Raw genomic sequence first — 12,286 nt, forward strand, 5'->3', positions numbered from 1 at the left:
AAGACAGGTTCAAGCACAAGGACGGAGAGGAGCAGGACTGGGGACAGTGAAGGAGCTCTCTCAAGGTGGACAGAGGCGGGGATCCACCAGCTGGGGATGTCACACATTTGGAGAGAGAAGTAATTTCCTCCTTCTGGACTCTTAAGGCAGAACACTCTGGTTTTGCAGGGAATATTTATAGTGAGGAAAGGAAATGCATGGGCTGATGAAACCAACTCAGAGCTGACATGCAACCTGCAAGGGGATGCTTGACTCTCCCGCCTCGAGTTCCAGTACAAGTGCTCACGTCCCACTCTCCCGCCGCAGCCAGGGAACAGCAGCGCCTGCCTCGGCTTCGCACCTCACAGCCCATCTCCACACCCCACATCAGGATGGCCTCTTCTCAGAGCCCCACATCAGGATGGCCTCTTCTCAGAACTACGGGCTGGCTGAGGCTGGCAGGGACCTCTCGAGGTATCTTGTCCAACCCCTCTGCTCAAGCAGGGTCACCTAGAGCCAGTTGCCAAGGGCCATGTCCAGACAGCTCCAAGGATGGAGACTCCACCACCTCTCTGGGCAAACTGTGCCAGTGCTTGGTCACCATCCCAGCAAAAAAGTGTTTCCTGACGTTCAGAGGAACCTCTTGTGTTTCAGTTTGTGCCCATTGCCTCCTGTCCTGTCACTGGACACCACTGGAAAGAGCCTGGTTCTGTCCTCTTCACACCCTCCCTTCAGATATTTATATACATTGATGTGATTCCCCCAAGCCTTCTCTTCTCCAGGCTGAGCAGTCCCAGCTCTCCCAGCCTTTCCCCATAGGAGAGATGATCCGGTCCCTTCATCATCCTCGTGGCCCTTTGTTGGATTCTCTAGTACATCCATGTCTCTCTTGTACTGGGAGCCCAGCACTGGACACAGCACTCCAGGTGTGGCCTCACCAGTGCTGAGCAGAGGGGAAGGATCACCTCCATCAACCTGCTGGCAACACTCTGCCTACTGCAGCCCAGGGTCCCATGGGCCTGCTTTGTGGCAAGGGCACATGTGTTTTGGCTCACGGTCAACTTGGTGTCCACCGGGACCCTCAGGGCCTTTTCTGCAAAGCTGCTTTGGCCCCCAGCATATACTGGTGCACATAGGGTTGTTCCTCCCCAGGGGCAGGACTTGGCATTCTCCCTTGCTGAACTTCATGAGGTTCCCTCCCCAGGCTGGTCAACGGCTTCGAGTCTGTCAGTCTGCAAACATTGTCGAGGCCCTTTCCCAATGAGCGAAGCAAAAACCAGAAGGAAGCAAAAACCCCCAAGACCCAGCTGGGATGTGGGTGGGAACAATCTGCCCTCAGGCATGCTGCAGAGGCAGAAAGGGCCGACTCACCTGCCCATCTTGCTGGAGATGGTGATGCAGCATCTGGGAATGAGGCTGCTGATGAGCAGGCAGGATATGGAGAAATGGGGCTGGAGCATAACCCGGGGCAGCACCAGGGTTCAGGGGCCCAGTCGATCCGAGAGCAGAGGGCAGGCTGAAAGGAGGCGGCGTGCCAGCATGGAATCCCTGCTTGTCATACGTCTGCACGGGAGGCGAGGGGGGACAGCATCAGAGAGTGGTGTGAGCAGCCCCACGGTGACCAGACAAGAATAAGAGTAGCCCAAACACACCTCACCTGAACCTTTCACCAACCCCCATGAGCAGTCAAATCACATCGAATACCTGCAAGCACTTCAGCAGATGAGTTTCAGCTCCTGTTCTCACCCATATTTCTGCACTAATTCCTCCAACATTTGGTTTTATTTTCACGCTATTGTGTTCCTTTTTTCCCTGACCTCTTTTCACTCAGTGGGACATGAGACTGCAGCAGCTGCCTGAAATCAGTCCTTCATACACTGCAGGGTCTCAGCATGGAATTACTCGACCTACCCAGGGCAGCAGAACTCGCAATAAGATTTTCCTCCTCCTGGCCAAAGCTTGACCCCTAACACTAAGTGTGTAACAGAGCTGGCTTCCTACCTGTAAGCATGGATCACAGCCAGACATTCCCCTGGATGAGGGTGTAGAGAGGAGAAAACAGGAGCTGGACATAAGCTCACTGCACACCATGGCTGGACAAAGTGTTTTCTGCTTTCCCTGGGAAGCTGTACGCTGGGGATTGGCCACAGGAGAGTGTGGGACAGGGACCCTCGGATGTTAGGGGTGGGCACTACTGGCTGGTCTGTATGGTGAAAAGCAAAAAGCCTCTCCACTCACCTTCACTGGGGGCTACTTTGACTAAAAAGATTAGCACCATCACATTTCATTTGCACCCAGGCTGCAGCTCGCACGGGCCTGCGTGTGGCAGCGTAGAGCGTGTGCCCCTGCCAGCAGCTGCCGCGGTAGAAGGAACGGGGCAGAGAGAGAGGCTCCATGCCAACAGCAAACAGCCAGCCTAAGAAATGCCATGGCCTGCTGCCCCTGAGACAGGCCAGCCTGGGAACGGAGGGCAGCCATCAGCCTGGACCCAGGCCAGAGGGGAGGAGGGTCCAGCGTTGCTCACCTGAGTCTTGTTATAGACTGAGCCACTGATGTCAGGCACACCTGTGTTACTTGAGGTCACAGAAACACCTGGAAAACAAAACACCACTGACAATGAGAAAGTCAACCACCGTGCGGCATGAGCCCCGTGCTTTGCTCCCTGCACCACCACGGATGCACCTTTGCCTGCAGTCGCTGCACCACCGGCCCTGCTGCCGCTGCTGCCAGCCCCGCGGGTTCTCCGTGCTCTCAGACCCACGGCACCCCACTCGGGAACAGCAGAAAGGGTTTGGTTCCTTGCTTCTGCTGCGAAGCGGGAAATCAGCCCGCTGGGATAAATCACCCACATCCACGACCCAGCGGTTACCGCTTGGATGCAAACGCATTTCACCAGGCAGCAGCTGCCTGCACCGAACACTCATTTAAACTCATGAAAAGTCAGGTTTCCCCTAGGATTAGGGATGCTTTTGGCTCTGTTGCAGCATTCAAGAGCTTTCCAGTAGTGCACTGAGCGATGAGACTCAGCATCTGCTACACGTTTGAACCCTTGTCCTTTTACATTCTGCAGGAGGGTGAGGTCTGCAATGCTCCTCTGCCCTGAGAGAATAAGTATCACTGGTTCAGGCTGGCCTCCACCTGGACCAGCTGATGCCACAACAGGCTCAGAAACACTCACTGTGAGTAAGAGGCCCTCAAACCAGTCACTTATTCATAGATTTACAAAGACTGGCTCTAATCATTTCACTTGGACTGTAATAAAACCAGTGGTTCCTTTGACCAGTGACTCAGAGGACTGGACTCAGGGTGTGCATTGCTCTGAGGTTGTACCCTTCCTAGGACATTCCTCCTTTTTGGATTGCTGCTCCACAGAGGGCAGCATGATCAGCTCTTGGCTGAAGACAGTCCAGCTGGTGTTTCAAATGCACAGTAAATGCTTGGTATTTGCTTAAGCCCAAGGATGAGCCAGTTAGTGCTAAGCAGTTCAGTATACATTTCTCAGGTCTAACCAGCATGAGCAGAATAAAGCTTTCACATAAGCTGTATAAATTCTTCAGCCTTTACAGTCACAAAGGAAACATTTCCAGGCATGAAACAAAGTGATGAGTTACAGGGTATATGAACAGCAGCTGAAACAACAGCCAGAGATGTGTGAACTGCCCTGTTCATCCCTAACACACAGCTATCTCAGGTGCCTACCAAGAAACTCAAGATCTATTTGTTTGGCAGAGGACCATTTCAGCAGCAGCATCCAACTGCTCAGGTTTCAGCACTGCTACAGCACCACTATACTTCAGCAAAGAAAACTTCAGCAGAGTAAACAGCTCACCATTTCTCCCATCTATAACTGTGGACAAAGCTGCGCATCAGCCACACAAATCCTTATGCAACGTTCAGCCATGAGGTTTAGAAGGAATATTTGGGCCTTTAAAAAAGGATTTTGTATACGGGAGATGGAGAAACAGCTTGGAGAGTGACCCTGTTTAGAGCTGGCTGCTGTGTTGACTGCACAGCACTGGGAGCTCGCCTTGCTAAATCCCACTCAAGAGCAACCTCAAGTCTCACGTGTTACCTTTCCCAGGTCCAGTGCCAGCAGATTTGTTTTGTGCTTGAGATGACCCACTGTAGCCTCCTTTGCTGTAATCTCCAGCTGCTGTTCCCTGCGTTAAGTCATCATAGCCTGCCGGTGTGTACAAGACAAGGTGTTACAGTGCGCAAGCAGCTCTGCAGATGCTCACGTGAACAGCGCAGTGGTAAGCATACCTGCTCCATAGCCGTGCTGCCCGTAGCCACTCGCTTGCTGGAAAGGAGTCGACGCGGTGTTCAGGTTGACTCCATGCTGCTTAGCAGATGCTGGAGGTACCTGGACAAAGGAAGGCAACAAAAGGCACTGTTAACCGGGGAGCAGCAGGCAAAATGCAAACTCCCTCTGCCACCTAGTGGGGATGGCACCGGCATCTCCACCTCGCGTGGGAAATTCGATCTGCAGCTGGGAGCACTGGCATGGCATGGGACGAGGCACTCACGCTTCCAGCAGTAACTTGCTGTACTGGGTTTGTGCAAGCCCCAGGTTTTCTGCTAGAGCTGCCCCCCTGGTTGCAGTGCAACCCTCTCTCAGAACAGGTTGCGTATGTCTTTCATACACTGAATGTAAACAGCAAATTCTTACCCACAAACCCAGGAAGGAGCAACCACAGTGCTCTCCCTCCTGAATCAGACAAAACATCAATTCCTGCCTGAGGCTGTTTCATAAAACACTGTCTCACAGGGCCCTAAAATAGACTTACTACCCTTCTGACTGAAGCATCACCTTCTCCCAAATAACCTTCTGCCTGACACTACTAAGCACTGCTCTCTGACTTAATGGAGGCTCCTCCATCCTCAAAAGGATTTCCTAGGCATTCTCAGCTCACTGACTCAGCTTTGGACCTCCCTTTGACTCTCCAGAGACTGGTAAGGGCTTTCATGAACACTGAGTCCATGAGCTAGCTGTCTGCTATTTACAGTAAACCTGCACACGAGTCCATGAGTTCTGGCCTTTTAAATTTCCTGTTTTCTTGGGGAAGGGACTGCAGATATTTTCTCACAACTGCATGTACTTGGAGATCCCTTGCAGACTGGGGAACCTGATTCTATTCTATTCTTACGAGACCCGACCTGAGTACTAGATCCAGCTCTGGGATCCCCAGTATGAGAAAGACATGGCCCTGGAGAAGAGAAGGCTCCAGGGAGACCTTATTACAGCCTTTCAATACTTAAAGGGGGCTTATAAGGAAGACAGAAAAACTTTTTACCAGGCCCTGTAGTGACAGGACAAAGGGCAACAGTTTTAAACTGAATGAGGGCAGATTTAGATTGGACATAAGGAATAAATTCTTCCCTGTGAGGGTGGTGAGGCGCTGGCCCAGGGTGCCCAGAGCAGCAGTGGCTGCCCCCTCCCTGGAAGGGTTCAGGGCCAGGCTGGACGGGGCTGGGAGCCCCCTGGGCTGGTGGAAGGGGCCCTGCCCGTGGCAGAGGGGGGTGGAACTAGATGATCTTTAAGGTCCCTCCCAACCCAAATCATTCTGCGATTCTATGATATGGAAGGTTTGGGCTGGAGAGCACAAAACCAGAGAGGCATGAAGGGAGAGTTACAGGTCAGGCTGTCACACTTACAAACATGGTTGGCCCATACTGGAACGCACTGGGTACACCAGGCACACCAGCGTAATAAGGTAACCCAGTGTAGCTGTACCCTGGGGGCAGGGTCGGGTTGAGGAAGGGCTGCTGAGTTGTATGGTGAGTCTGTGTCTGGTTCTGCTGTGGCTGGGCGAGCGTGGTAGCAGGAGCAGGGGAGGCAGAATCCCCACGGCCAAATTTTGTTACGTCACCTGTGAAAGAAAGAACTGATCAGAAAAGCTATCAAAGCCACTCCAAAAGCAGAGAACTCAAAGGATTCAAATCCTTTGAATACAAGTAGACAACTACAGAAGAGAGTACACCCTACACTTGAAAGGCTGCAGTTGCTCATGGGAAGAACTCTCCCGGTCTCTGTTCCTGATGGCCACAGGGACATTGCCTGCTCATGGCACAGAACTCTGTGCCATGGCTAATCCATTGATAAAATGGAGATACCAGTACTTACCTATCTGACATGGTCTGAGTAGATTCATTACTATCAGATCATTGCAATAAAACAGGCTAAAAGCAGAAGTATGGTAAATAGCCAAAGAGCAAATGGTTGTTGGGTTAAAGTGTGACTCTCCTGGAGGTTAAACTGATTAGCTGAGCTTCATGGGCTGAAAGCAAGTTAGGATTTACAGGCAGCGATGGGCGTATTTTTGTCAATGTCTGTTTATTTGCTAAGCATGACTAATTATATGTCCGGTTCCTCACACCACCAAAGTTCTGAAGACAGTAGCTGAAGGCCAGGAAAGCAAGGCTTGCATCGTGGGCCACCTTATTGAAGAAGTAGGAAGGGAAATTTGGTTATTAACCCAAAAGCAGCCTCCCAAGAGAAGTGATTACGCAGCAGAAAACTCCCAAACACTTGCATTTTCTGGTGGCCTACAGAGCAGCACGATCACATGTATTTTAGGGAGGTGACCTACATCAATCACATCTATCTCATTCCCAACCAGTATTCATTATGTTGGTAACCAAGAAGCATGACAACACTTAATACTATCATTACAGGAATTATAATGCCTATGGCTACAGTTTTAAGCTGTAATCAGATAGCAGTGGATGAAAACCACTGGCTGAAAATCCGGGATGGCATTAATGTCATCTTTGCACAATGATAACTGAAGAGGAAGAGCAGGAATGAGGAGGGGCTTCTTCGACTATATGCTTTTGGGAATGAAGTCCATTAGATTTGGGGGGGGTGAAGGAGAGCCTACTAGGTGCAGCTCCTGCTGGGAACATACAAGTGCTAAAACAGCAATAGCAAAGTATGGGGAGGTGCTGAAAGGGGTATATTCCAGTGCCAGAAAAGGGAAAGCAAGCCAGCTGAATTTTGAGAAGAATGATTAGGTTATGGAGTATTTTTCAAGCACCTGTCTGTATGTGCCTGGGAAGGACACTAAATGACACTGCTGTTTATGTTCATAACATTTTTTCACTTATTCTCAAAGGCTATCCAACTTAGTCCCAGAAAAAGCCACATATGAATTACTGATCAAAACCATGAAGAAACATCAATGTCAGGGTTGAGAGGGAGATGCTCGCTTTTTGACTAGCTTGGACTGATGGGTTTAACTGCTTACAGAAGGGAAAAATGATTGCTCTTTCAGCAACAGCAGGATGACCTGCATTTAGAAACCAGCTCATTTTACTTACCAACCTCATCTTTAAATAGCACTCACCTGAGTACGGGTTGTTAGCAAGGCTCCCATCTCTGCCCGTCAAGGTTGCAGGAGCAGGGAATGTAATTCCGTAGTAATCCTTGGAAAGAGATAACACGGTTTTTTAACTGTTGAAATCATAACAGAAGTGGACAACTCTTAACCCCACACGATATGCATTAGAAAATCTAAAAAGGACAAACTACAGGAAGTTAGGGCAGAAGCTGACCTTATCACTTACAGCAGATCTAAAGATTTACCTGGATCCTCAACTTCAAAATAAACCTACTTTATAGACATTTTCAATATTATATACAAACACTTCATCTCTTAATGGTAAGGTTAAAGGCACAACTAAATGCCTTCCCCTCCCAGTCCTCAGCTCTGAGCTGTCATCTGCCAACAAGACTGCACCTGGAAGAGCAAAAGGCCATCAGGAGCCAAAGACGTGGGGTCAGGCCAGGACCATAATCACAGCGTGGATGTAGTCTAAAGGTTTTAGCCTTGTACCATGTCATGTTTTCTAAAAGTGGAAATGTCAGATAGGAAAACAGCATAAACATTCAAAAAATTAAAAAAAAAAAAAGGGAGAAAAAGAGTCATTCCTGGATGACTGGAAAATTTATTTAAACTATGTTACAGGATATCTCAGATCAGTAGTCTCCAAAGTGGGGTGCACAAGATAATTTAAAAGTAAAGTAAAATTTAAAAAATTTAAAAAGTGTTTAACCTTTCTCTTATACTTTTTTATTTTTGTGCATGTTTGGTAACATACATGTTAGTACAGTAGTATACGTTTATAATTTAGAAATAAAAACATATTGGGAGGGAATCCTCATGGATTTTTTACTGATGGGGTATATGATCAAAAAAGGTGGAGGCCACTGCTTTAGATCATTCTCTTAGGTCCTCTACAGGAAGGTAACACAGTTCTCAGCCTAGAAAGCTTGCACTCCGAGATGACAGGACATGACTGCAAAACTAAAGCAGCATTTTATCTTCAATTTGGGATAAAAATAGAAAAGTTTGCCCTTCTCTTTATGGATGAACTCCCCCTATGGGGCTGGTACGTTACTAAGCGTTTTCCCTCCTAATTCTCATGGTTTACTCCTCACCAGTTCCAATCCACCAAGAGTTAATGCTTTAACCACTAGCATATTAATTTCCAACAACTCCAGCACTAGAAAAGCCCCTCCTTCTTCATACATCTCTCTGCCAATTCCCCAGCACCTCAAATGCTTTCTCAGAGTTGACAGCACCTTCCTGTCTTGCTGCATTTTTGTGCATCAGCCCCCTGTTTCCTATTACCAATCCTCCATCACTGAACACAAAACAATCTGGCAAAGATTTAGTATTAAAGGTGATTTCTGTAACTTGAAATGATGTCTTATTTCATCATCCTTTCCCACCCAGGTAATTTCACCTTATCAACTCTGGCATGAATCACTTAACAAAACACAACCACCTTGACAATAAAAGCCTTATCAGGTTACTCAAAAACAGCATTCCTATCTCCTTTCAAGGAAAATGCCACAAAAAGCAGATTTGGAGAAGAGATCTGAACAGCATCTGATGGATATGAACTGGAACTTACACATTAGCATTTCCCCTATATAAACCAGACAAAATATAACCAAATCGCATGAGAACATGGTCTAAGGATTGCAATTATTCCCACTGCCCCTCAGGTGGGGGAAAAATCACATCAGCACTGCATATCCCTATCCCACACTCCTGTGCATACACACATTCAAAACAAAAAAAACAATCAGAAAATATAAGTGCAAGACAGTTATCTTTGCACTTCATGCCCACCCACAGCAAAACATCAGAAGAGATACTCTGCTCTCCAAGCAACATTGGTATTTCCTGACCTACAGAAAGCATGCAGTGGAAGGTGTCTAAAGTCAAAAGTGAAATATCAGGAATAGACTCAAAGGGTGAGATGGAAAAGGACTGAAAAATGATAACTCGTCTGATGTAATACATTTAAGCACAACGAAGCAGCTTGCTAGGAACCACACACACCAGCTAAGGCATCTGTAAGATCTCTGCCACACAGGCAGCCTGCAACAGACTAACTGAAAAGATAGCATTTCCCAAAGTAATACACACACACACACACATACAAAAAACCCACTGCCAAAAAACACAGTGAGAATTTACATCATCAACATAGACATCAATTAACTGATTTAAATTAAACCAGAATCCCCTCCCAAACCTCATGAGAAACCCCCATTCTTGATGTATCAGCAGCCACTGAAATTCCTTGACTCCCAGGAAGCAGTGATGACTTGCACTTGGGATTCTGCACACTTTCACTTTCTAGATGTATGCCAAAGAGCACGTCAAAGCCAAATATTCCCACCTCCTCCTGCCTCCCAAACACCTAATATTGCAGAGTTATTACAACAAATTCAAAACACAATGAAAAAAAATCTGGAAATCACAATCATTGTATGAATAGTTGATGAAAAATCATTTGTGTCATTTATACATTTATTCTTAGTTATCAACACACTGAGGACAAACAATTAGGGGGTTGAAGGGGATGACAGATGTCCCCAAAATATTCTGTAAGATACTTTCAGAGAGAGGAAAAACTCTTCCTACAGCAAAGCTGCAGATGCAACAGAGAAAGGAAAATGAAAGAAAATAAAGTAATAGACTGACAAACTGAAAATATTTGTCAGTGAGAAATAAAGGAAAAGAGGGATTAATTCATATATACAAATAATACCAGAGCACGGAAAACAAAAAATATATGTTGGTAGGCTGAGAAATGTGAAAATAAAATGCAAGAAAACCAACTCATAATACAGACAAAAAGGAAATCCTGAAAAGCATCCCAAGCACAGCTGGCCAAAAGACGCAGCCACAAGAGCTTTCAAATCATGACCTGAACCACAACAGCACAGGAGTGGGACTCCCTCAGCAGCAGCCATGGGAAAGAACAAGCTCCACTTCTCGTGGAAAGGGCCAAGCTCCTGCTCACACTTTGGCAAGCACAACAAAAGCCCGGGGAGAAGGTAAACGGAAAGCAAAACTGAAAAGGGAAGCAGGGAAATTCTGCCTACTTGACGATGATGAAAGGAAAGCCACAGCACCACATAAAGCCGCCCGGCCGGCAGCACCCCAAGCACAGCGCCCACCCGCACCGCCACCACGCCGCACCCGCCTCCTGCCCAGCACCCCCCACGCGGCACCCACAGCCCCACCATGCCTGCGCCCGCAGCCCCACAGCCCCGCCTGCGCCCCGCCGCCCCGGCGCTCCTGCTCCTCCTGCCGCCTCTCGCCACCGCCCTCGCCTGCCACCACCTGCGGCCCCGCCACGCCACCTTCCCCTGGGACAGCCTCCAGCTCCTCCAGGCCGTGGCTCCCAGCCCGCCACAGCCCTGCCACCACCCGCACCCGCCCGCCTTCCCCGACACCCTCCTCCACACCCACCGCCCACAGCAAGCCGCCCACACCGCCCTACGCATCCTCCAGCACCTCTTCCACACCCTCAGCAGCCCCAGCACCCCCCAACACTGGGACCACGACGCACGCCACCGCCTCCTCAACAACCTCCAGCACCACATCCACCGCCTGGAGCAATGCCTCGCAGGCAGCGCCACGCTCGACCAAGCCCAAGGGCCCCGCGACCTGCCGCTCACCATCAGCAAACACTTCAGCGACATCCAACACTTCCTCCGCACCCACAACCACAGCGCCTGCGCCTGGGACCGCGTCCGCCTCCAGGCTTGCGCCTGGTTCCTACAGGTGGGCACACTGATCCGGCAAATGACGAGCCAAGACGCTCCTGCCCCCCACCCAGCCCACCTGCACCAGAGGTCCAGCCCCACCCAGCGCTGGCAGCCGCGTATCGAGCAGAGGCGGCAGCAGCCCGGGCTGGGATTGCTCAGCACTGCTCACACCTCTGCCAGCCAGCAGCCCGCACCGACGGGGAAACGGGCATGACCGCGGCAAGGGCCCGCACCCCTGCATCAGGGCCACAGCCTCGCTGCAAAGGGAGGACGAGGAAACTGCGCTGCTGCATGCTTACCGACAGCTGCGAGGCTCTGGGGAGAGGGCTGGTATTTCTTACCCACCGTGTGAGCTAGCCCGTCCAGCCTGTGACCTCCCCCGCTGGAGGGGAAGGCCCCCATGGACACTGCGGGACTCTTACGCCAATGACCGCTGATCACAAAACTCTATTTAGTTGCTTGTTTGTGCGTTAATTTATTTATTTATTTAGCCAGCCATTAATTTAAAAATTTGCATCTTTATTTATTCATTCACTTGTTGCAAATAAAGACTTTTCGAAAAGCAAAAACGAAGGAAAAAGAAAAGAGGTGTTCGTCACGCGTGTACCTGACAGGCAAACCCAGGGTCCCTGCAGGCAGGCAGGGGTGAGCCTCCCTCCTGCAGCCCGTTCCACCAGTGCCCCACGTCCCAGTCGAAGGCTCCGGACAGCGGGTCCCTCTGGGCACCCACAATGGTCCTTCAAGCCCACGGGCATCTCCTGCTGATGCCAGACCTCCAGGGCACACGTGCCCAGAGGACACGATGCCTGCCCCGCGCACTTCTCTCCCACCACCCACTCTCCCCCTTCCCAACCCCCTCCCACTGACAAGACATCAAAGCCACCTCCAAACCACCACCTCCTCACAAACCAGCACTCAGCAATGCCGCAGCACCGCCTGGGACCACGCAGGGTGGCGTAAACAAGGTGCATGCAACTCAAAGGGGCAAGGAGCGGACGCACCAAGGCATGCAGAGATTTGGACAGGCAACACCAGTCCAGGGCTACCCACCCCACCCAAGAAACACCAGAAAGCCTCTGAAAACACAGCACATGCCCAAGACTGCTCCTTGCTCGCCTACAGCCACCACAACTGGCCCAGGATGCTCCTGCCTGTGCTCACACACCAGTGGCCATGGGGACCTGCCTCGCTACACAGAGCTCATTCACTTAGCCCTTTTTCACCCCAACACAT

The 12,286-nt window shown here is 49.9% G+C and overlaps 1 protein-coding gene across 1 annotated transcript in view; it reads right to left on the reverse strand.

Moving 5' to 3' along the window:
* UBAP2 (ubiquitin associated protein 2) overlaps positions 1–12,286 on the reverse strand; it is a 113,405-nt gene that overhangs the window by 437 nt on the left and 100,682 nt on the right. Inside the window, 6 exon segments of the mRNA XM_042804735.1 lie at positions 1,351–1,542; positions 2,504–2,571; positions 4,052–4,159; positions 4,243–4,342; positions 5,635–5,849; positions 7,326–7,404. Of these exon segments, the coding sequence (XP_042660669.1) occupies positions 1,351–1,542; positions 2,504–2,571; positions 4,052–4,159; positions 4,243–4,342; positions 5,635–5,849; positions 7,326–7,404 (762 nt within the window).

The sequence above is a fragment of the Tyto alba genome, unplaced genomic scaffold, assembly GCF_018691265.1.
Source record: "Tyto alba isolate M040663 unplaced genomic scaffold, T.alba_DEE_v4.0 Super-Scaffold_42, whole genome shotgun sequence".
NCBI lineage: Eukaryota > Metazoa > Chordata > Aves > Strigiformes > Tytonidae > Tyto > Tyto alba.